The sequence below is a fragment of the Camelina sativa genome, chromosome 1, assembly GCF_030686135.1.
Source record: "Camelina sativa cultivar CO46 ecotype springtype chromosome 1, ASM3068613v1".
In the NCBI taxonomy this organism is placed as follows: Eukaryota; Viridiplantae; Streptophyta; class Magnoliopsida; order Brassicales; family Brassicaceae; genus Camelina; species Camelina sativa.
The window spans coordinates 12,921,827-12,943,455 of NC_141880.1; the positions used below are offsets into that span (position 1 = coordinate 12,921,827).

General features: G+C 31.3%; 4 protein-coding genes and 1 long non-coding RNA gene across 8 annotated transcripts; 4 read left to right on the forward strand and 1 right to left on the reverse strand.

The window, feature by feature from the left end:
• Positions 1 to 3,585: 3,585 nt before the first annotated feature.
• LOC147949852 (uncharacterized) lies at positions 3,586 to 4,980 on the forward strand. 2 transcript variants are annotated; one of them, XR_015561734.1, is made up of 3 exons: positions 3,586 to 3,723; positions 4,359 to 4,459; positions 4,549 to 4,980. It is a non-coding gene; the product is annotated as an uncharacterized LOC147949852 (long non-coding RNA). The 2 variants fall into 2 exon arrangements; XR_015561733.1 differs by lacking the exon at positions 3,586 to 3,723 and having other exon boundaries at positions 4,174 to 4,459.
• A 571-nt stretch (positions 4,981 to 5,551) lies between these two features.
• LOC104790087 (cytochrome b561 and DOMON domain-containing protein At3g25290) lies at positions 5,552 to 7,429 on the forward strand. The gene is made up of 3 exons (XM_010515790.3): positions 5,552 to 6,416; positions 6,506 to 6,760; positions 6,957 to 7,429. The coding sequence occupies exons 1-3, from the start codon at positions 5,763 to 5,765 to the stop codon at positions 7,218 to 7,220; spliced, it is 1,173 nt and encodes a 390-aa protein (XP_010514092.2). The 5' UTR covers positions 5,552 to 5,762; the 3' UTR covers positions 7,221 to 7,429.
• A 6,035-nt stretch (positions 7,430 to 13,464) lies between these two features.
• LOC104790097 (uncharacterized) lies at positions 13,465 to 14,718 on the forward strand. The gene is made up of 2 exons (XM_010515797.3): positions 13,465 to 13,691; positions 14,192 to 14,718. The coding sequence occupies exons 1-2, from the start codon at positions 13,557 to 13,559 to the stop codon at positions 14,477 to 14,479; spliced, it is 423 nt and encodes a 140-aa protein (XP_010514099.1). The 5' UTR covers positions 13,465 to 13,556; the 3' UTR covers positions 14,480 to 14,718.
• A 22-nt stretch (positions 14,719 to 14,740) lies between these two features.
• LOC104790106 (putative sodium/metabolite cotransporter BASS3, chloroplastic) lies at positions 14,741 to 17,024 on the reverse strand. Of its 3 annotated transcripts, none has more exons than XM_087458046.1 (6): positions 16,304 to 17,024; positions 16,011 to 16,106; positions 15,898 to 15,930; positions 15,624 to 15,799; positions 15,292 to 15,539; positions 14,741 to 15,189 (listed from the first exon to the last, which is right to left on the reverse strand). In XM_087458046.1, exons 1-6 carry the CDS (start codon positions 16,446 to 16,448, stop codon positions 14,949 to 14,951), a joined length of 939 nt encoding a protein of 312 aa, XP_087314172.1. In that variant the 5' UTR covers positions 16,449 to 17,024; the 3' UTR covers positions 14,741 to 14,948. The 3 variants fall into 3 exon arrangements, with proteins under 3 accessions (XP_087314172.1, XP_087314170.1, XP_010514113.1); XM_087458044.1 differs by having other exon boundaries at positions 16,011 to 16,121; positions 16,304 to 16,934; XM_010515811.3 differs by having other exon boundaries at positions 15,624 to 15,930; positions 16,304 to 16,944.
• Positions 17,025 to 18,619: 1,595 nt separating this feature from the next.
• On the forward strand, positions 18,620 to 21,606 carry LOC104790115 (serine carboxypeptidase-like 21). Its single transcript, XM_087509035.1, has 13 exons — positions 18,620 to 18,794; positions 18,896 to 19,041; positions 19,160 to 19,230; positions 19,334 to 19,456; positions 19,546 to 19,648; positions 19,742 to 19,818; positions 19,961 to 20,062; positions 20,152 to 20,481; positions 20,649 to 20,714; positions 20,821 to 20,942; positions 21,026 to 21,139; positions 21,227 to 21,272; positions 21,360 to 21,606. Exons 1-13 carry the CDS (start codon positions 18,655 to 18,657, stop codon positions 21,441 to 21,443), a joined length of 1,524 nt encoding a protein of 507 aa, XP_087365161.1. The 5' UTR covers positions 18,620 to 18,654; the 3' UTR covers positions 21,444 to 21,606.
• The last annotated feature ends 23 nt before the right edge of the window (positions 21,607 to 21,629 follow it).

Consider the following 21,629-nt stretch of genomic DNA (forward strand, 5'->3'; position numbering starts at 1 on the left):
GCGGTAAGAATAGTAGAATGTAACATGTTTTCTACTTGTGTTTATTACTTGTTTTCACTGACTTTCACTGACATAATTCATTCTCTCTTTGTTATGTATAAAACTCACACCTGGGATCCATTGATAACATGAACCGTTCAAGAACATTTCAACACCATTTGTAACCGCCGGATGAAGGGCATGGTTAACGATGCAAGGACGTCTCGAATTAAACCTTCATGGATTGAAGGTACTCTCTGGCAAGAGATGGTTGATAATTGGGATACTAAAGAACAACAACAAAAGAGTTCAACCTATTCCAAGTGTTGTATGTCTGACCGTAATGGTCTCGGTCCTCACATCCACTTATCATGCCCTAAGTCATATAGGGAAATCCAAGATGATCTGGTAATAAGTCATTTCTATTTTGTTAGTTACATTTATCAATATTTCTATCTTTAAACACTTTCATAAACATTCTTTACTTTCTAACATTGCAGGAACAGGAGTTGGGAAGAGAGGTCAGTATGGGTGAATTTTTTTTCAAAACACATACAAAGCCGGATGGTTCTTATGTTGATGGAAAGGCCGAGAAAATCCATCAAGCTTATCAGCAGAAGTTGCAAGAGAAGATGGCTGAGCTAGAGGCAGATTCAACTCTTTCAGATGGTACTTCACACCGTCGAGAGCTCACCAGCGATGTATGTACTGCCATCTTTCTTGAGGTAAAGTAGCATTTCTACTCGATCATGCATTTGTTTTGCTCTTTACTTACTGTTTTTCTTGTTTTGCTCTTTACTTACTATTTTTCTTGTTTTGCAAACAGTGCACTGAGAAGGATTAACGAGGAACTCCTTATGGTGTTGGAAGCCTCAAAGATACTCTTGGCAAGGGCAAGGGCAATCAACCATCACAAACCGAAGCCTTTCTTACATTGCAAGAGCAACTAAAGGAAACCCAACGTTAGATTGAACTTCAGGCGACTCTCAATGCTGAAGCTGCTGCTCGAGAAAATGAGACTGCTCTCCTTGTGGCTGAGCAAAAGAGCGAGATCAAAGAGTTGACTTTGATGGCAAAGTTCATGCGCCACATTAATCCAGCCTTCCTAGAGTTTATAGCCTCTCAATCAGCTGAGGAGGACAATCTTCCATCAACAACTCCATGATCAACTCCAATATGGTTCATATTGTAACTTAACTCATGAACTAAGGTCTTTTATTCTGTTTGTATGTGTTATAAACTTTTTCTTTCTTAGCTTTTGGTTTGATTTCTATTTTGGACTTGTGTATGTTCTAGTTTCAGTACAATTATGGTTATGTTTATAATGTGTTTTCATTAGATTTTTCATTTCATAAATCAGTATTAAAATCAAGATTAAAATCAGGATTACAAAACAATAAAACCAGTTAATTTCATTATTTTCTAAAACAACTTAGTCGTTATATAGTCATCATTTAGACGGAAAATTGTCGTTAAATAGAAGGTAAATAGTCGCAGAAAAAAACAACTAATTTATGACTAAAGTATTGCAAGTTTTATTCATGTAAAAACGTCGTAACTTTGTCGCAAATTAGTCACTAAATTTAGCGACTAATACACGACTACTGCTACAATAATCGTTAAATTGTCGGCCAATTGTCGCCAAATTTGGTTACTAAATAACGACAATGCAACGACAATTTAACGACAACGTCATATCATCGTTGAATAGTCGCTAAATAACGACTATACGTATTAGCGACAAAAAATTAACTACAACAGTGATTAGTCGCTAAATAGTCGTTACATTAACATTAACGACTATTTAGCGACTATTACCACAGTGGCCGTTGTCCTGTTTTCTTGTAGTGCAATAGAGATTTTTTTTCAATAATCTCCTATGAATGAAATAACCAAATAAAATTTTGAAGTAGTAACATGCTTGATGTAAGTTGTATGGGCAAATCATCATCGTCTTTGTATTTTCTGTTGGGTCAAGACGTAATTACTCAACTTAAAATTATAGACTCATATCACATGTCACTTTAAATCCGCAACAATAACCTGTTAGGATGTTGTTTCTGCTGTGGCCTTACAGAAATAGCCGAAACCCACCATCATTTTTGAGTTTTGAATTTACCCCATGAGTAATCTTTTATTAAAGATGATGAATTTTAGATATATAAAAGAAATATTATATTCTTTAATATTGCACATTTTTATCCTCAGATTCAGATAACATTATGTGTGATTCTTTTATTGAAGATGATGAAGTTTAGAGATATAAAAGAAATATTATATTCCTTAATGTTGCACATTTTTCATCCTCAAATTCAGATAACACCATGTATGGTTTACTTCCCCTTTAACTGTTGGTAATCCCCCTATAACATCAGAAGCACCTATTTTTATTGTCAACACAAGACGGAAAATGATATGAATCCTTCAAAGCCTATACAGTGGCTTTAAACGAAAACATAAAATAAAGATCACCTTTTGGTGATTTTATTCACTGCAACATTGTTAAAGCCAAATAATCCTCATCATTTTTATTTTGTTGTTATGTGAAGACATAAGCGAAAGTTGAAATTGAAGTCCCATATCACAAGTTAACTGAAGTCAATTACAAATCACATGGTAAAACATTGTTTCTTCAATGTCATCCTTCGATATATAGTAGAGATTTGATCATCTATTTTAAGTTTTGGGTCTCCCTATCCATAGTAATCTTAAAAAATTCAAGTTAGAATAATATATAAATAAAGGAATTTATAATTAAATTTTAAACTCAAAATAATCATCTTCTAAAACAATTATACCGTTGTGTGGTATACATCTTAGACTAAGGTAGTGAGTGGTGACATTATATAAGCGGTATTGAAATGTCATTTTATCAAAACCGCAAAAATTCACCATTCACACAAAAACAATATTGATTTGTGTTTTTCAAAAAAAAAAATTGATTTGCGGTTTTGTCCTACAAATTTTGTCTTGGACCGCTTTTGTAATGAACCATCAGTTTTACCCAGCGAATTTGCATCAGTACTACATATAAGGTTCTAGATATTTTTAATTAACACAAAACATATAGAAGTTTACAATTATATTAATTAATTATATTTTTAGTAATTTACTTATACAATTATTATAGTAACAATATATATATATATATATATATAACTTTGTATGAACCGCACTTCTTCTTTTCACCAATCAAAAATTACTTTGTACCGCTAATTCAATATAAACCGCATTTATTCCGCAAATATATTTATCCCGCATGAACTACTGTTGAACCGCACTGCACTATCAATTTTTTTGTCCCGCACGATCAAATACGCTGTTATCATTCAGACCTTAAGGCAGTGAATGGGAACAACAAATTTTCGGTTTTCAAAAAAAAAAAAACAAAACCGCACATGTACAGTCAATCAAGAGAAAAAAATTTAATTTGTGTTTTTTGAAAAAAAAAAACAAAAAGCGGATCGATTCAGCAGATAAAAGCATGGACCGCCTTTCAAAAATACAACGGGTAATAACCAGCAGCTTCTGGGACCGCAACCAATTAATGCTTTATTTAATAATTTTTTTAATATATAAATGTACTATATAAACATATGTGTCTACGTTATCAATAACCAAAAAAACAACTATCCCTTATTCTCCCCCTTCCTCTCTCTCTCGAGATTTTACTTTGGTAAACATCTAGTATACTTTATCCTCTCTCTTTCTCTACCTCTCGATTTGTAGTGCAACATCATTTTGGTAATGTTTTCTTTTTTTTAATTACTTCTCATATTTAATTTCTTTTTATTTTATTTTCTGAAAAACCTACTCTCATATTTTCCTAAACACAATCTTATATAGGTTTTGTTTAATATATTTTCAAAATGAATTAATGAAAAGTACACTTTTAAAAGCTTTGTTAGATTTTAAATTTATAAAAACTGATTTAAAGTGCAATTTTATGTTAATAAATAGGGTTGTAATATATGTTTTAAGTTGAAAATTAATAAAAGTAATAATTTTATTATTCAGTAAATAATAATATTGTCCATACTACTTAAATATCATAGTGGTTATTAAAATACTCATATATCATAGTCTTTATGTATTCATTATATTGTTATTTTAAAAAAATTTGTAATCCAGTTTACTTAATTTTTTAAAATTATACATGTTAGTTTAATTATAAAACAATTGAACATTTTCATTATGTTTCATATCATTTTTATTTTATTTTCCTAACTAATATATTTATATATGTATATGTATATGTATAGATAACAATATAAATTAGTTTAGAAATAAAACAATATGTTTAAAAGAATTCTTATTAACAATAAAATAATTTTATTGATATAAAATGTATAGTAACCAATAACTTTCATTAAATGTAGATATGTCATCAAATCGTCGAAGAAACACAAATTCTTCTAGACAGACAAGTTCAAATCAGCCAATCGAAAATTCAACTCTTCCAACGGAAACAACAGTACGGGTAAATTTTCTTTAGCTGGTTTTTATTAAAATTTTAAATAAGAATTATACATGATATAATATTTGACATTGTATTTGCATAATTTGTAGAACAAAGACAAGTATAAATGGTCGTACATTCAGGAAAAAACATTAATTCAATTGTTCGACGAAGTAATTGCGATGAATAATTATACTCTTAAGAATCCGACTGCTATCGGTAAAGAATATATGGTAGAAAAATTTAACCAAGCATTCAACATGAATATAACTTATGGATTCTTCAAAAACAAACTTGATGAATTCAAAAAAAGTTACAAGAGGTGAAAGGTTCTCACTCATAAAACCGGAATCACGGTTGATCATGATACATCCATGATATATGCATCTGACTCATGGTGGAAGGATCAAGAATTTATAATTATAAATAATCCTTCTACTCATCAAGATATGTTTTAAATTTTTGTATCACGAATCTAAATAATTTACTTTTTGATCAACTATAGTATTTAAGGTTTATAAATACAGCTATTTTATTATTAATTCATAACATATAATAATATACAAACATATTAATTATTAATAAATTTATTTATAATATATGTAATCCGCACTGTTTTTTCTTTTTTTACCATTCACACAATTAATACTGAACCGCAAATAGTTTTTTCACCAATCAAATATCATTCTATACCGCTTATTTTGTATAAACCGCACTTGTCCTGCAAACCGCACGTACCGCAGTTAAACTCTACCGCACTCCAAAACCGCTTTCCCCGTACAACCAAAACCGCGGTCACCTTTCGGACCCTAAGTTGTATTGTTCATTATTAATAGATGTCACAGTGACTCTAGTAAATAAATAGGTGTGAAATTGTAGGACGGAAAGAAATCTTCTCTATCAAGGAAAAATGTGACGAATAAAATATGTCCTGTACATTCACTTAATAAATTTTAATTATTATAAAGTTATTTCACATATCTAATTTTATTTTAGATAAAATAAGTGTTGGAAAACCAATAATAAATCCTTCTTGGTGTGGATTTTTTTTTAATTCTTCTTTGGTGTAATGCATATTGTCAAAAACGTGCTTAATTTGAATTTCTTCACTTTAGATTTCTTCCAGAATCATACATCATTCTTATGTATGCTCAAAAAGCAAAATAAAAATATAACCAAAAAAAAAAAAACCTATTATTGGCTAGTCCATGTTAAATCTCACACACCAAAACACATGCTAGTTTTATTACCTCTTCTTAAAAAGAGAGTTCTATTAATATCGCCAAATTAAAAAACCTTTACGGTTACTACATTCCATCCAACGATGTCTTCTTCTTCCGTAAGAACCTCTCTCTCTTTCCTTTTCTTGGCTCTTCTAATCTCACCGGCTGTCTCACAAACCTGTAAGTCACAGACGTTTTCCGGCGATAAAACCTACCCTCACTGCCTTGACCTCCCTCAACTCAAAGCCTTCCTCCACTATTCCTACGATGCAGCCAACACAACTCTCGCCGTCGTCTTCTCCGCTCCTCCCGCAAAGCCTGGCGGATGGATCGCTTGGGCCATAAATCCAAAGGGTACAGGTATGGTCGGAGCTCAAACCCTTGTCGCTTACAAGGATCCAGGTAACGGTGTTGCCGTGGTGAAGACGCTAAACATTAGCTCCTATAGCTCGCTTGTTCCTTCGAAGCTTGCGTTTGATGTTTGGGATATGAAAGCCGAGGAGGCCGCGAGGGATGGAGGAACGTTGAGGATCTTTGCTAGGGTTAAGGTTCCGGCTGATTTGGTGGCAAAGGGAAAAGTGAATCAGGTTTGGCAAGTTGGTCCTGAATTAGGTCCTGGTGGAATGATTGGGAAGCACGCTTTCGACCCGCCGAATCTTGCTTCTATGAGCTCTCTTGATTTAAAAGGTGACAACAGCGGCAGCACAACCATCTCTGGGGGCGGTGAGGTAAATGCCAAGATCAAGAAGAGAAATGTAAGTTTCTACATAACAAGATTCTTTAAACCGATGAATTATGATTTCTAATCGGGTAATCGAAGCTGAGTATGGTGAGAATTGTGCAGATTCATGGGATACTAAACGCGGTGAGCTGGGGGATTTTGTTTCCTATAGGAGCAATAATAGCTAGGTATATGAGAATATTTGAATCCGCAGATCCGGCTTGGTTTTACCTTCACGTGTCTTGTCAGTTCTCGGCTTATGTCATCGGTGTTGCCGGTTGGGGTACCGGACTCAAGCTCGGCAGCGAGTCTGAAGGTATTCGCTTCACCGGCCATCGTAACATTGGCATTGCCCTCTTCGCCCTTGCCACTATTCAGGTAAATTACAAGAAAAAAAACTCTGTTTTTTTGCTCTGTTTTGCACTTTAAAGGTCCATGTTCAAGATACAAGTTTTTTACTATGTTTTGGATACCATGTTAAGTTTCACGCGTTTCTAATGGAGAGTTCCGTATCTCTTAATATATTATGTACTCTTTACATCGGGATGTGAATCATTTTAACTTCTTTGTATAGATGTTTGCGATGTTGTTGCGGCCAAAGAAAGATCACAAGTACAGATTTTATTGGAATATCTACCACCATGGAGTTGGCTACGCGATCCTCATCCTTGGGCTCATTAATGTCTTTAAAGGTATCAACATCTTGAACCCACAAGACACGTACAAGACGGCTTACATTGCTGTGATAGCCATTCTTGGAGGCATTGCTTTGCTCTTGGAAGCCGTCACTTGGGTCATTGTACTCAAGAGAAAATCAAACAACTCAATGAAGCCTTAGGACCTGAGCCAATAAAGATCTGGTCAACTTATAAAAGGTTCATTTGTGGTTGTTGTTACTAAAATTTAATATGAAATCTTGTATTATCAATGTATAGATGTATTATTGTTCTCTTGTGTTTGTAGCTTTTTGGTTTGGTCATTGAGTTTTTTTTCTTGGTTATGAATTATTGTAGGGGATTATTTATAAAAAAAAAAGTTCTTAGTCTACTTTGAATCTAAGATTTTTCAGTGTCCAACTAATTATTTGGACTTATTCCCATGTGATTAAAAAAAGGTAATCAAATATGTCCACATGATTGTGGTCGTTGTGGCCAATTAATAAGATGAAACGTCTATGTACACTAAGGTCTTGGACAAATTATGGTGGGAAGACAATCATACCTAGGTAGGTGTCTTTCTCAATGTGATTTTCATCAAGACCTATTTGTCTTCACATTAGTCATTAGGGACTTATATCAAACTTATATTGAAATCTCATTTGAAAACTTTTTTCAGAATTGTTTTTTTTTTATGGTTTGTTTGAAATTCATTTGAAAACTTTTTAAAAATTAGATCTTATTAGTTTCTTTCTTCAGTAAAGGTGATCATCACATTTGGATATTTCAAAAAAAAAAAAATATCATTAGGTATTGTCACGTAATATAACAATAGTTATAAGAAAAATAACTTAAAATTGTGGTTTCAATATCTATAAAATTCATTTCTTATCCTTTATATACTTAAATATTAGAAGAAAATAAAATCACGTCCAAAACATGTTTAAATTCATTGGGCAAAAAAAAACTATGACCATTTTTCTTAATTATCATCATTCATATTGCAAGTGCAAATACTCTAATACTAATCTTTATTTTTAATTACTAAAGGGAGAAAGAGATAACCTTTAAAAAGTGGGGTGTGGACTGTCGAACTTACATTTCCATGTGTCATTTGCATGACTAGCTTCTTTTTACTTCTCTTAAACTTTGCTACGTTTTGTTCAAAGACCTCTCTTTTTCAACTTGTCATAATTAAGGGAACTTTGTTCTTTGTTCCGCAAACTTAGGCCCATTTTGTGTGTCCCTTGTTCATAACTAAGTCATATTATTATAATAATCATCAATGTGAAATTGAAATTTAAATTTGTATGATTTTACAAAAACAGTTGAAGTAGTGGAGTTCGAATACAATTTTACATTTGTGTTGCTTCAAATTGTAGATAGATTTGCCACGTATCATTTACCGTAACTAAATGTCTATTGTCTTATATATATACTTGCCACGATTGAATGAAAACAATTAAATCGAACATAACTGAATGAATAAATAATCATAATTTATAACAAAATTTATAAAAGAAATGTATTTCATCGTAGTAAAACTATATTGGTATAAGAGTTTGGATTTCATTTTCGTTATAATAACATTTCTTATTCACTGTAGACGACGATAAAATTAGGTTAGATTTCTCTACACTTAATGTCGAAAAAATGAGTGATTAATGCTTAGCTTCATGATAAAAGTGAAGAGAATCTGAAGTCAAATGATTTCATTTCACGTGAAAAAAAAAAGGAATAGGTGATATATATAATTCCCACTATCACTTTCCTTCGTTTTCGAACTAATGATTTTAGGAAACCCGACTGAATTCGAAATAGAAAAAAAAAAATCGATCAAGATCGAACATATGAAATGACTAATCGAGATGCTAAAATGACTAATCAAAATCACAACATTTCGAAGATCCCAATCAAAGATTAATATAACAGACTTAGAATATTATACGGATGTCAATCATTGAATACATAAGTTTATAAATTTTAATTTTTTCTAGAAGATTATTATTTACATTTATGTTTATCGTATATACGTTTTTTGAGACATTTATGAAATAATCCTGAAATTCAAACTTATTTACAAGCATGTCATTGGCATTAATTATTAATTTGTTTTTCATTTATTTAATTAATATTGAATTTCAATTTTTGGAAACAAGGTTTCTTATCCTAATAAATTTTCCAAACTAAGCAACACTCCCTTTAACATTAAATATTAAATTTATAATTAATTTAATTAATATTAAGTTTCTAGTTTTACAAAACAATATTTTTTCTATACAGATATTTCCTAAACAATCGGCCTAATCAATAAACGAATTGATTTTCAGTTTTGGAGGAGGATCCGTGGCCAAGATTTTCGATCTCAACGCATTGATATCCGTAGACGAATTAAGACAAATAAAGATGATGAAATCGATTGACTAAAAGTCAAGATGAATGGAAATGTCACAATGGACGGGATAAAAACAAAGAAGATGATAGATTTATTTTGTCAGATAAAAACAAGAACAATTGTGTCGGTCTAGACAAAACAAAAAAACAAATATTAGTTAACTTTAAAACAAAAGTCAATTACATAATATATATCTGTAAGTAATTAGTATACTGAATTAGATTTTTTTTAGTAGACTACGGTGACTATGTGGAATTCATATCAAACAAATAATTGTTAACGACTTTTATTTGCATTTCACAACAAAACTATATATACTAAAGTTAACTGATTTTTAAATATAAAACATACAAAACTACAATACAAAATTATCCTCTACATATATTTAAAATTTTTAAAATAATAAAAATACTACTATATATAAAAAAAAAACACACAATATATTCCTTCTATAAATCATTAATTATTTAATTGTCTATTATAGAATAATATAAAACAATAAACCTTAAACAAAATACTTTCTAATTTCCATACTAACTAGTATATCTATATTTGTAAGGTTGTAAATTTTAAAAAATACAAATTAAACATTCGTTATATATATAGTTAATATATAAAATAAATTACATTTTTTAATTAAAAAATGGTCTCGCGGTGTACCGCGGGTGAATATCTAGTTTTGATTTATATCTCATATTAGCAGATATATGTATCGTGTACTCTTATTTTTGAGAATCTAATATAATTTTTTTATAACACTTTTTGCATTCAAGAATATAACGGTAAGTAAGTCCAATAGGTTTGTGTAAACAATCTCTTTTTTCTCATGCTTTAATTTAAAAAACCTTTTATATAAAAAAAAACAAAAAGAAAAGAAAAAAACACATTTTTTGCAATCCTACTCTTATCAGTTTGTATATACGGATTTAATATTTGCAAAAAGTGCTGTAAAAACGATAGAAAATACCATGCATGTAATGTCGAATTTGAGAGTTGAATTATAGGATAGAGATTATTTGGGTCCGTGGATTGTATGTTGGCCCAAGTAGGGAGGGAGTGAGAGACTCAAATAGTTGATTAGAAGTAGTTCATCTAACCTTAATGCTTAATCTTATGTCCATTACACACTACAGCAAAGTCTAAAAGACTAATGAAAATGTGTTTTGGGCTAAACTTCAATAGAACATCAATTGTATGTTAGTGATTTGCCATCAATTTTGTTGATATTTTATTTATGATATCCATTACTGACTTAATGTATAATGAAATGGTTTGGTTTTAGTTAACCAGACCAGAAAAACAAAATTTACAAAACTGAAATCACAAGACAATGTCAAAAGTCTTATAAGATTTTATATTGCAATTGATACTATTAATTGGGAAGCTAAAAAACCAAATAAGTACAAAAAAAAAAAAAGAATTCCATGTAATGCTCCTTTTATAAACAAAATTTGGAGAACAATAAATAGAAATGCGGAAATGGTAATTAAGGCAAAAAAAAATTGAAAATTTAATTTACCATGAATAATAGTATAATACTATTCGGATCAAGAAATATTAATAACCCGTTCGGATCGGGAATAACCAATGGACGTGGATCATTAAAGAGGTTTATTCGAATTTTGGTGGCAATTAAAAAAAAAAAAAATCCGCTAAAATAAGACAATAAACAACCAATAAAATCCTATATACCAAAAATTGTGCAGAAATTTAAAAACTAATTAATAAGTAGTTATTATTTGCCTATTAGAAAATCGTTTAACAATACAACCAATACTAACTTTCTGGAAAAAAATCTTTCATAATAGCTGTTATAATAAATAGACGATTTTTATGATAATTTCTTGTCATGCTCCTAATAAATTGTTTAACAATTACAAACAATAATATTTTTATGGAAAAAAAGTATTTCATATTAATTACTATAATAAATTACCAAATTTTATGGTAAGTTTTCATATTAATGCTCCTAATTAATGCTATTAGTATCGATTTTAAAAATATTAATAATTATATTTAAAATAAGAGATTGTTGTAAAAAAAAAAAGAATAAGAGATTGCAGAAAATTTACTATAATACAGAAAAAACAATAATAAAATGAGTACATTAACTATATACTCGAAATTACAAAATATTGTATCTTTTATAATTTTTTTTTAAAAAATCTTAATTATTCTAATAACTAAAATCAATTACAAAGAGTATATTCCATAAGTTAGTTTTAGTAAATTACTTGACAATCTAAAATTATCTTAAAATATTCTAAATATATTTAGATAATTGTTAGAAAGTCACTTAAATTTCTGTAAAACTTAAAAAATATTTTTCTAGAAGATTTCAGTTTACTAACTCTAAAAATCGACATCTCCTCCTCATTATATAAAGTCATACATTTGTTTAACAACATATCACTTGTTTCATTCCAACTTTTTTTTTTGTTTTTCTGATGTTTTTGTAATGATTTTTTATTCACAATTTTATTTCATGTTATTTTATCCAATATAATGTATATTAATGTTGTTTATAGGATCATCAAAAACATTGTGAATCTATCAACTCATAACTATCAAACTCAATTATTAGTTTGATTAATATTTTTTTATTGTTTTCAGGACATATAAAGCATTGCAAAATTTATGAATCATGAATTAGGTATGTACATAACTGGACTTAATATGTTTCACATAATTTGATTTAATATACAAACTATTTATCATTTTTTCAGACAAATACAATAAGTTTTGGACAAAAACATATCACTCTTCCAATTAGTCAACGATAATCACCAATTGAAGATGGCTCATAACATGTCAAAGAACGTCGCTTTGATTTAAAAATTAAACCGAGAATTCTGAAATATAAAAATTCTAAATCTTCAAACAGAATGAAAAAACTTTGTACAAATGTGCGAGTAGATATCAAATATACGATAAAATACAATATAAATGAAACAAGCCTTCACATATGAAAACTTTATTAGCTGATTGATTCAATCTGTTGGATTTGTCATTATCTTCACTAACTCCATTAAAATCTGTTTGAAATAATATAATTACCTTTACTTTATCATCTATATCATCTATATTTTATGCTAGAAAATATTTCAAATGTTAAACAAAAAAGAAATGTTGAAGAAACTGCTAGTAACCAAGTTGTTTGTGACATGTCATTTTCAAATTGGTATCTCATATAGTGAAATATCTCAAAAGTCATTATAACTTTTTCATTTTCTTATTTAAAAAATCAGATTCCTTAATTATTTAATCTAAAAAATCCAATATTTTGTTACTTTTATATTAAAAAGTAAGTTACCTTTACCTAATTAGAAATCATATTATATTAATTGAGAAGTACAAATATGAAACTAACCTTAAAATGGGTAAAAAATTACATTCATTTGCCATTTTCTTTTAATTAATTAATTAATCTTTATTAATTATTAAAAAAATATCGTAGACAAATCAAATTAAATAAAATCTAAAAATTAAATAAAATCTATTCGAATCTAAACTAATTCGTACTTGAAAAAAATATTATTAAAAATTTAACAGCTAAGATTTTAAAAATCTAATTTAATAAAATCTACAATTACAAATTTTATCAACATTTTTTACCAGGTTAAATTTTTTTAATCAAAAAACTAATTAAATAAAATCTCTAATAGCTTCGATTTTAAAAATTAATAAATAACATCATAGCAAAATAAATTATTACAATTTTTTATAAAAAAAAACTCAGTCTGCGGGAGAACCGCAGGTTAGTACCTAGTGGTATAACATTTCTATAATGTATCTAGAAAAAATTATATACTAGACAAGAATAAAGTGAGCAAAAAGCTAACAAGCATATGAATTAGAACCATAATTAAATTTAGAAAAAAAAAAAGAAAAAAAAAAAACAAGATTCTATTTTAATTATATTTCCCAATCCCCACAAATAGGACAAAGCCAAGTCAACACATTAGTAATATAACTGCCACGTGTCGGTCTAATATAATAGCAGCAAAGTATCCGACAGGAACCATCCGGTAACCGGTCATCTTCTCCACCAACTCTCATCATATATACTCACTCAAAAACCAAGGGTTTTAAGTCTTTCGTGTGTGTTTTAGATTCACTGATAATGAAAAAAGGAGAAGGAGGAGAAGAAAACAAGGATGAGGTCTCTCTTCAGACTCTGAGTAAGAAAATGGATGATTTTGCAAAAGCTAGAGATTGGGAGAAGTATCACAGTCCAAGGAATCTCCTCCTTGCAATGGTATCTCTTCTCTCTTGTAAAAATTGAATTGGGTCTTGTTTTTTTTTTTAATTTGATTGTGTGTCGTGTGATGATAAACTAAAAAAAAAACATTAGCTTTTGTTTCTCTATCACATTTGTTGTTTTGTTTCCAAGAAAAATTTCATCTTTTCTTTCAAGTATTATGTGACTTGCTCTGTTTTAGCTTTATAACATTGGAATTGATTGTAACTTGTGAGTGGGAAGATTCATAGATCTGAAGACAAGTGAAGTTTCAAGTGACATTAGACAACGACAAGAACATGTGATTGTTCCTTTTCTTTAGTTTAAGTGTTCAACTTTGATTTGTCCCCATATATCTCTCTATACCCTACAATCTAGTTGTATTTATTAAAGGTCGAAACTTTTTTGTAGTATAAAGGTGTTTCTTGTATGTTTTGTTTGGTTTTGAAATGATTTTGATAAGTGAATTATAAAAAAAGATGAAGAGAGTTTATTAGAGTTTTGAAAAAATGTTGTAGGTGGGTGAAGTGGGAGAGCTATCAGAGATATTCCAATGGAAAGGGGAAGTGGCAATAGGTTGTCCAGATTGGAAAGAGGAAGAGAAAGTTCATCTCGGTGAAGAGTTATCAGATGTGTTGTTGTATTTGGTGAGGCTTTCGGATGCGTGTGGTGTCGATTTAGGCAAAGCTGCTTTGCGCAAGATTGAGCTTAATGCGATTAAGTATCCAGCACTCAAACAGACTGATGATGAAGTTGGTGATGGTGAAGTTTCAAGCAGCAAGATTAAGTTGAATGAAGAACATTAATCTCTCTAGTTTTATAATGGTTTTGTTAAGTGTGCTATCTTGTCAATGAAGTGGGAGCAAGAGCTAAGAACATATAATCTTTGAAGGCCTCTTAACTATATTTTTCAGATGAATCAGTTTAAGTAGTTCATTGTCAATTGTTAAGTAGATGATGATCCGTACCAAATGTGATTACTCAGGCTCTTGCTTGTACAACTTTTCCAAGTTTGTCATTGGTTTCTGTACTTGCTTTCACTGAATTCTGGGGTTAGAGTTCACAGAGGCAACAAAGGATCAACTTTTATACCATGAATTAGCAAACTACATACAAGATGATTGGTCTACACTACCTATACCATCCCCTCTAAACCTTATCTTTACTTCCCAAATGCTGTTTGTACATCAAATCAAAAAGACCGGAAAGCATTTGTCATCAATGTCCCAAGTTGTGGTTCCCTTGCTTTACAGGTTTGTTGCTGCTATTTATTGCTCATGATTCAGCGGTGTAGCCACTGCTTTGCGGTGTTGATAGCGATAGAATGTCCCTGATTCGAAACCCATTGCCCCAGAAAGAAGCAAGGCATAGACCCATTATGGCCATTACAACCACAGAGCAAGCTGCTGGAACGGCTTGACTGCTACCAAGGAACTGGCTAGCAAGAAGCCCGGCTAATGTGGAGCTCTGCATTCCTGTACAAAGCGAGATAGTCCGGCTAACTTCTTCCTCTTGCCTGGTTAAAAGATCCAACAACATAACTCAATAAATTTTCAAAGTTCCATGGAATAAGGAAAATGTTGAAGAGATACAAAAAGAACATGGATTAAGGAGTTACCGTAAGCCTGGGATCTTAGAGAACCAATATCCCAATACAAATGCTACTGCATGGAATGTAACAATTGGAATAATCAATCCAAGGCCTTCAGCTGACAGAATCTGACTGCGATTTATCGAAAGTGGGCTTCCAATGCACACTGAAGTGCACACCATAGCAACAAACGGCATCACGGGTTGAATAAGAGTGACCACAGGCTTTGCATAAGTATTTAACACAAGGCCAAGAGTGACTGGAACAAGCACCACCTACAAGATAGTAAACCTTTCGTTGGACCTCAAAAGAGAACAATGATAGAGTTCTTCAACATCATATTCCTAAAACCTTGTTACCTGTAGTATGGACTTGGACATGGCAACTGCATCAACAGGAACTACCGATCCAATCAGAAGACCAGTTAGCAAAGGGGTAAAGAGTACAGAAGCAATAGTCGTAGAACTAGTGAGAAGAATGCTCATGGCCACATCTGCTTTGCTCAAAGAACTCGCATAGCTAGATAACTGAGCCCCTGCCACACAACATGTGAGTACAAAACCAGCATAGAAGGTCCTCGGCATCCCAAAGGCATTAGCAACTAAAAACCCAAGGAGCGGTTTCAGAACGTACTGAGCAACAAACCCAACAGATAGCGGCACAGGTCTGCATAAAAATTAATGTTATCAAGATCTGCTTAAACTACAAATGATCATGAAGCTGGTAAGAGAAATGGCCCCAAGTACCTTTTGACTGCAAGAGCAAAATCATCAATAGAAAGCTGGATTCCAATAGATAACATAATCCCTCCAAGAGCAGGAGCATACATTTCTTTAGATACCCTGAAAACATTTTATCTGATATTCATCTTAAACCCCCATTCAAAGCATAGGTTCTCTAAACAACAGAGTAAACTAAGTACAAGACCATATATATGACATCTGCATTACTAAAGAAGATCACAAAGACATACAAGAAGCTATGATTCTTCAAGGCTAAGCTACAGAGACAGAGAGAGAGAGAGAGATAGTGTGCAAACCAGGTGAAACTAGGTGGGTAAGAGAGAGCAGCAACGGCGGTGAGAGCAACAACAAAAGGAAGCAAAGCAGACCAAAACTGAGACGAGTCAGCTCTCTCCGTAACATCAGTTCCACCACAGAAAGATAACAGAGACATGTTCCCATCTCTCCAATGTGAACCAACTCTACCCATAAACGGAGTCGTTGAACACGCTACCACCGGCACCAATCCGCCGCCCTGTCTCCGCCGTAGTCTAAAATCAAGAAAGTTACTAAGCGATGATGAATGAAGAGAAGACAGAGGTGAACAAGAAGAAGAAGAGCGAAATTGACATTTGAAGCGATTAGAATCCGAAAGTGATTGTCTTTGTATAGCTTGTAGTGGTGAGAGAGACAAAGAAGCAATCAAAGTCATTCTCTTTTCTTTCTTTTTTGGGTCTGAAGTTTTTTTTTTATAAAGGTTTGATTTTTACGATGATAGGTGACGGAGAAGGGTGAAAGCACCACCGGCCCACCGTGAAATGGCGCCGTGGGACTGCTGGCGTAGAGGGAAAATTGAAAGGGTGAGGATTGGAATTGAAGAAGACGGAGGAAGTGATAATATAGAAAAATTGTAAAATGGTTTTTAAAAAGTGATAACAATTTTTTGGTATTTTAATTCAAATTGAAGAGAGACTTGTTAATAAGGTTTAAGGCGTGATTGACAAGTGAGTGCTGCAAGAAATTTGAACGGCTGAGATTGATTGGCGTCATCGTCGATGAGTCTCTTTGAGCATTGTTGGTTTTGTGTATTTTGGATGAAATTTGGGTGAAAGATTGTTGTTTTGTTTGGTGAAAGACTCAAAATTTATGAATGCGTTTAGATAGGATGTTAAATTTTTATTGGATTAAGAAATGTTATGGAGTTTTTGATACATTTTTTTTTTTTGTTACCGGTGAAATCATAAAAAAAAATTACATGCTAAAATGACATAATTATGGTTTTATGTTAAACTGGAATTTTGTAGGTAGGGGTTTAGTTAGCATTAGAGATATTTCGAACTCAAATAACCAATACTTGTATTTAAAGATTTCATGGCCATAGATGTGCGACGTGATTGATATTTCTCATAAACTATGTCGTCGTTCATTGGTTCAACACCACTAACTTTCTTACGATCATCAGAGACTTCAGAGTCATTAAGCATGATTAGTCTAGTTTAATGATGAGTGACGACATACATTCGCGTCACAATTCGCTACAAAATAAAAAAAAAACATGTAAATTTCCACAAACATTTTCAGACAATTTTTTTTTTTTTGAACCGTTTTACCAATTTTTATAAAATTGATGATTGGACACTGTAATATGTTAAAACGGTGAAATTTCAAAGAAAAAAAATTATAGGAAAAACCGTCATATATTTTGGTGGAATAGTAGACGAAGAATTTCCAACCATTTTCGACTATTTTATGTCATAGGAAAATGATTTTGATTTTGATTTCTCATAACTTACTTTTATGTATTTCCACCACTTAATTTTCTGAAATTTTTTTCTTATGGAATTTAATTGGAATAATTATTTAAAATAATTTATATATTAACATCATTCTTTATTAATTTTAAAAAAATGATACAAATATATCAATTAACATATAAATTGAAACTTTACAACCATACAACCAATACTTACGCAAACCATAAGAAATAATAGTTATATGGAATTCCTACAAAACACTACTAAAAAAAAATTCTTTATTGTAAGTTCACCATCCATTTGCAAAAAAAAAAAAACGCAATTAACCCCCCCCCCCCCCCCACAAAATTAAATTTAATCCAAAAATAGATATCAATTTATAATCATCTTATATATAAAGTATATATGCTTCACATACTCACATTGGCAATTTTAAATATGATATATTATATAAAATCTCAATATGGTAAAATATACAATATAAATTTATTTTAAATATGATATATTATATAGATTCTCAATATGGTAAAATATACAATATAACTTTATTAAATATTACAACAATATCACAGAAAATATTTTATATTTGAAAAGATACTAAATTTTATTGCTTACAAATAATAACATTATCTCTCTTTTAGTAATAAAAATGTTTCCCCTTAATTTTATTATTATTTCCATGTGTTCGTTTTAAGTATGATGTTCTTTTTAAATCTTTATTTGATTTCGTAGTTATCTTTTATCATATTTTACCTAATATGTTTTTATTCCAAAAAAATGTCTTGTTATTGACTTACCACACAATATTTCCCAAGATTTATTTCCATGTAGTGTTGTTACACAATACCACAATTCTTATAAATTTATAACAAGAAGAAGTTGGTTGTAATTGTAAATCTAAGTTCTTCATCAAAATGGGTTTGTTAATGGAAGCTATTGTTGCTACGATATTGTTGTCCTTGTGTTTTGCAATAACAGAGTCAGCTCCAGAATCTGCTCTCATTACCAAGCTTCCTGGTTTCAACGGCACTTTTCCATCTAAACACTATGCCGGGTAAAATTTAATGTTCATATGGTGAAGTTTATATTATATGTTTTTTTTTCAAAATAGTGTTTAACCTTTCATTTCGTATAAAATGTTTTCTGTGATCTAAGGTATGTGGCAATAGATAAAGAACGTAGTAAGAACCTATGGTATTACTTTGTGGAATCAGAGAGAAATGCTTCAACAGATCCAGTTGTGCTTTGGCTTAATGGTGGTCCAGGTTGCTCTAGCTTGGACGGATTTGTCTACGAGCATGGTAAGCTTTACATAGCTTCTCTTGTGTCGAAAGAAAGATATATAACTAGAGATATAGGGTCCGAGTGTGGTTTCAGTTCCATATATTAACTATATTGAATTGTTCAATACTATTGCAGGTCCATTCAATTTCGATCCAAAAAAGAAAAATAGAAATCTTCTACAACTCAATCCTTATAGTTGGTCCAAGGTGGAAAACAAAAACAATATTGGTCACTTTTGAACATTTTCTACAAAAAAAAGAAAAGAAAAGAAATTGCTCTAATTTTTTAAGAATGTACTTTTTCTTTCAGGTGTCCAACATCATATACCTTGACTCTCCAGTTGGTGTAGGATTCTCTTACTCAGAGAAAAAATCTGATTATACAACTAATGATACGGGAACTGCTTCTGATTCTTACACATTCCTTGTCGAGGTGACATAAGAATGTGATTAGAATTTTTAAAGAAATTCCTTGTGTTTTGTGTGACTCAATAACTAACTATTGCCTCCACTGTTCAATAGTGGTTTAAGATGTTTCCACAGTTTCAGTCAAATCCGTTCTTTATCTCAGGAGAATCATATGCCGGTATCTATGTGCCAACTCTTGCTTCTCAAATTGTTAAAGGTCATCATCTTAACTCATTTAATTTGCATATGTTACCCGACTTAGCAAAAAATCTACTCTCCAATTTTTCTCATCATTTTCTTGTTTTTGTAGGAAATAAAAATGCAATGAGAAGAAACAAAACAAGTAAGAAAGATAAGAAAGTGGCAAAGCCGGTTATCAACTTAAAGGTACGACCAATGGTTAAGAATATATAAATATTTCAGATTCAAAGTTCAGTATGGTTTTTGGAGTTAAAGAAACACCCATTAAGTATATTAAGGATGCTAGTTAATGTATTCGTATATTGGAATCTTAATTTGAGTTGTATAGGGATATTTGGTGGGTAATGGAGTTACTGATGAGGTGTTTGATGGTAATGCTCTTGTTCCCTTCACACATGGGATGGGACTTATCTCTGATGAACTATATGAGGTTTGATCTTGTTGGTCATTTTTTCATAATCCTCGTTTTATTCTTCATTATTTTCTTGTTCCACTAATGTGTATAATACGAAATGGCAGGAAACTAAATTAGTGTGCAAAGGAACGTACTATAATACTGGTCAATCAGATCAAAGTAAAGAATGTCTTAATAAGCTCAAAAATGTATCACACACTGTGAGCTCATTGAACATATATAACATCCTAGAACCGTGCTACCACGGAACATCTCTATCCGCCTTAGATATCGGATTTCTGCCTAAGAGTCTCCTTACGCTAGGCAAAACAGAAAGGCCATTGGCAGTGAGAAAGAGATTGTTTGGTCGTGCATGGCCTCTAGGCTCCGTTGTGCGTCCAGGCATTGTACCTAGTTGGTCTCAACTCCTCGCTGGCTCTGGTGTTCCTTGCGTTGTAAGTAGTAAACAACCACAACATATGCATCTTTCCTCTTATATTTTTTTTTTGCTAAATGTTAATCATTACAAAAATATATTTGATTAAATCTTGTGATACATTTTGATATCATACGTTCCTCCACTATTTTAAAAACTGAATAAATTAAGTTGTAATGGATGCAGAACGATATAGTTGCGACTAAATGGTTGAACGAGCCAGCTGTAAGGAAAGCGATTCATGCTAAAGAGGTCTTTATCCAAGTCATCATCACAATTCTCTCTATATGTTTTTGTTACAAGTTGATGGATAATGTTTTGAACATCTTAGATTTTATTTTTCTCGAAACTTTGATAGGAACGCGATATTGGAAGTTGGCAGTTGTGCTCAGACAAACTCGAATATACACACGACACTGGTAGCATGATCGAACTCCATAGAAACCTCACTCTTAGTGGCATTCGTGCTCTCATTTACAGGTGCATAGAATTGAATTAAAGGGTACCTAATAGTAAAACCAATGAAAATATAAAACATATAATAAAATTTTAACTTTTTGCAGCGGAGATCATGATATGTGTGTACCATATACTGGTTCTGAAGCATGGACTAAGTCAATAGGATACAAAGCGACTGATCAATGGAGGCCATGGTTTTCAAATCACCAAGTTGCCGGGTAATTCGTTTTTTTTTTTTTTTTTCACAACTATCTTTCTATCAATTTGTTTCTCAACTCACTGTTTCCACGATTTGGGTATGGTAGGTTTACACAAGGGTATGCGAACAATCTCACATTTATAACCATCAAAGTAAGGATCACACTCATTTTTTTTCATATTCTAAATATGATAAACATTGTGTTTGTTTGTGTTAATGTTCGAATGTTTTGCTTGTAGGGTTCAGGACATACCGTTCCAGAATACAAACCGCGTGAAGCTTTGGACTTCTATAGCCGTTTCCTAGCCGGGAAAAAGATATAAATTACAATAAAATTCATGTTTTCTCTCAACTTCAATTTTAATAAAATTAATGTTTTCTCCCCTTAAAAATGTGAAGGACTCTAATTTCGAATAGCTAAAAAATGCTTTAAAATCATGTGAAGTTTTGTATTTTTAAGAAAAATTAATTAAAAAAATTGAGATACACTGTGTAATTAACAATAATCC

Excerpts from the sequence above, each read along its gene's own strand:
- LOC104790097 (XM_010515797.3), top strand. The coding sequence starts at position 13,557 with ATGAAAAAAGGAGAAGGAGGAGAAGAAAACAAGGATGAGGTCTCTCTT. Across the intron at positions 13,692-14,191 it reads GGAATCTCCTCCTTGCAATG|GTGGGTGAAGTGGGAGAGCT; the intron begins GTATCTCTTCTC and ends AAAATGTTGTAG.
- LOC104790106 (XM_010515811.3), bottom strand. The coding sequence starts at position 16,698 with ATGACTTTGATTGCTTCTTTGTCTCTCTCACCACTACAAGCTATACAA. Across the intron at positions 15,540-15,623 it reads TGTCCAAGTCCATACTACAG|GTGGTGCTTGTTCCAGTCAC; the intron begins GTAACAAGGTTT and ends ACTATCTTGTAG. Across the intron at positions 15,190-15,291 it reads TCTAAGATCCCAGGCTTACG|GCAAGAGGAAGAAGTTAGCC; the intron begins GTAACTCCTTAA and ends TCTTTTAACCAG.
- LOC104790087 (XM_010515790.3), top strand. The coding sequence starts at position 5,763 with ATGTCTTCTTCTTCCGTAAGAACCTCTCTCTCTTTCCTTTTCTTGGCT. Across the intron at positions 6,417-6,505 it reads CCAAGATCAAGAAGAGAAAT|ATTCATGGGATACTAAACGC; the intron begins GTAAGTTTCTAC and ends AGAATTGTGCAG. Across the intron at positions 6,761-6,956 it reads TCGCCCTTGCCACTATTCAG|ATGTTTGCGATGTTGTTGCG; the intron begins GTAAATTACAAG and ends TTCTTTGTATAG.
- LOC104790115 (XM_087509035.1), top strand. The coding sequence starts at position 18,655 with ATGGGTTTGTTAATGGAAGCTATTGTTGCTACGATATTGTTGTCCTTG. Across the intron at positions 19,231-19,333 it reads ATCCTTATAGTTGGTCCAAG|GTGTCCAACATCATATACCT; the intron begins GTGGAAAACAAA and ends TTTTTCTTTCAG. Across the intron at positions 19,457-19,545 it reads CTTACACATTCCTTGTCGAG|TGGTTTAAGATGTTTCCACA; the intron begins GTGACATAAGAA and ends ACTGTTCAATAG.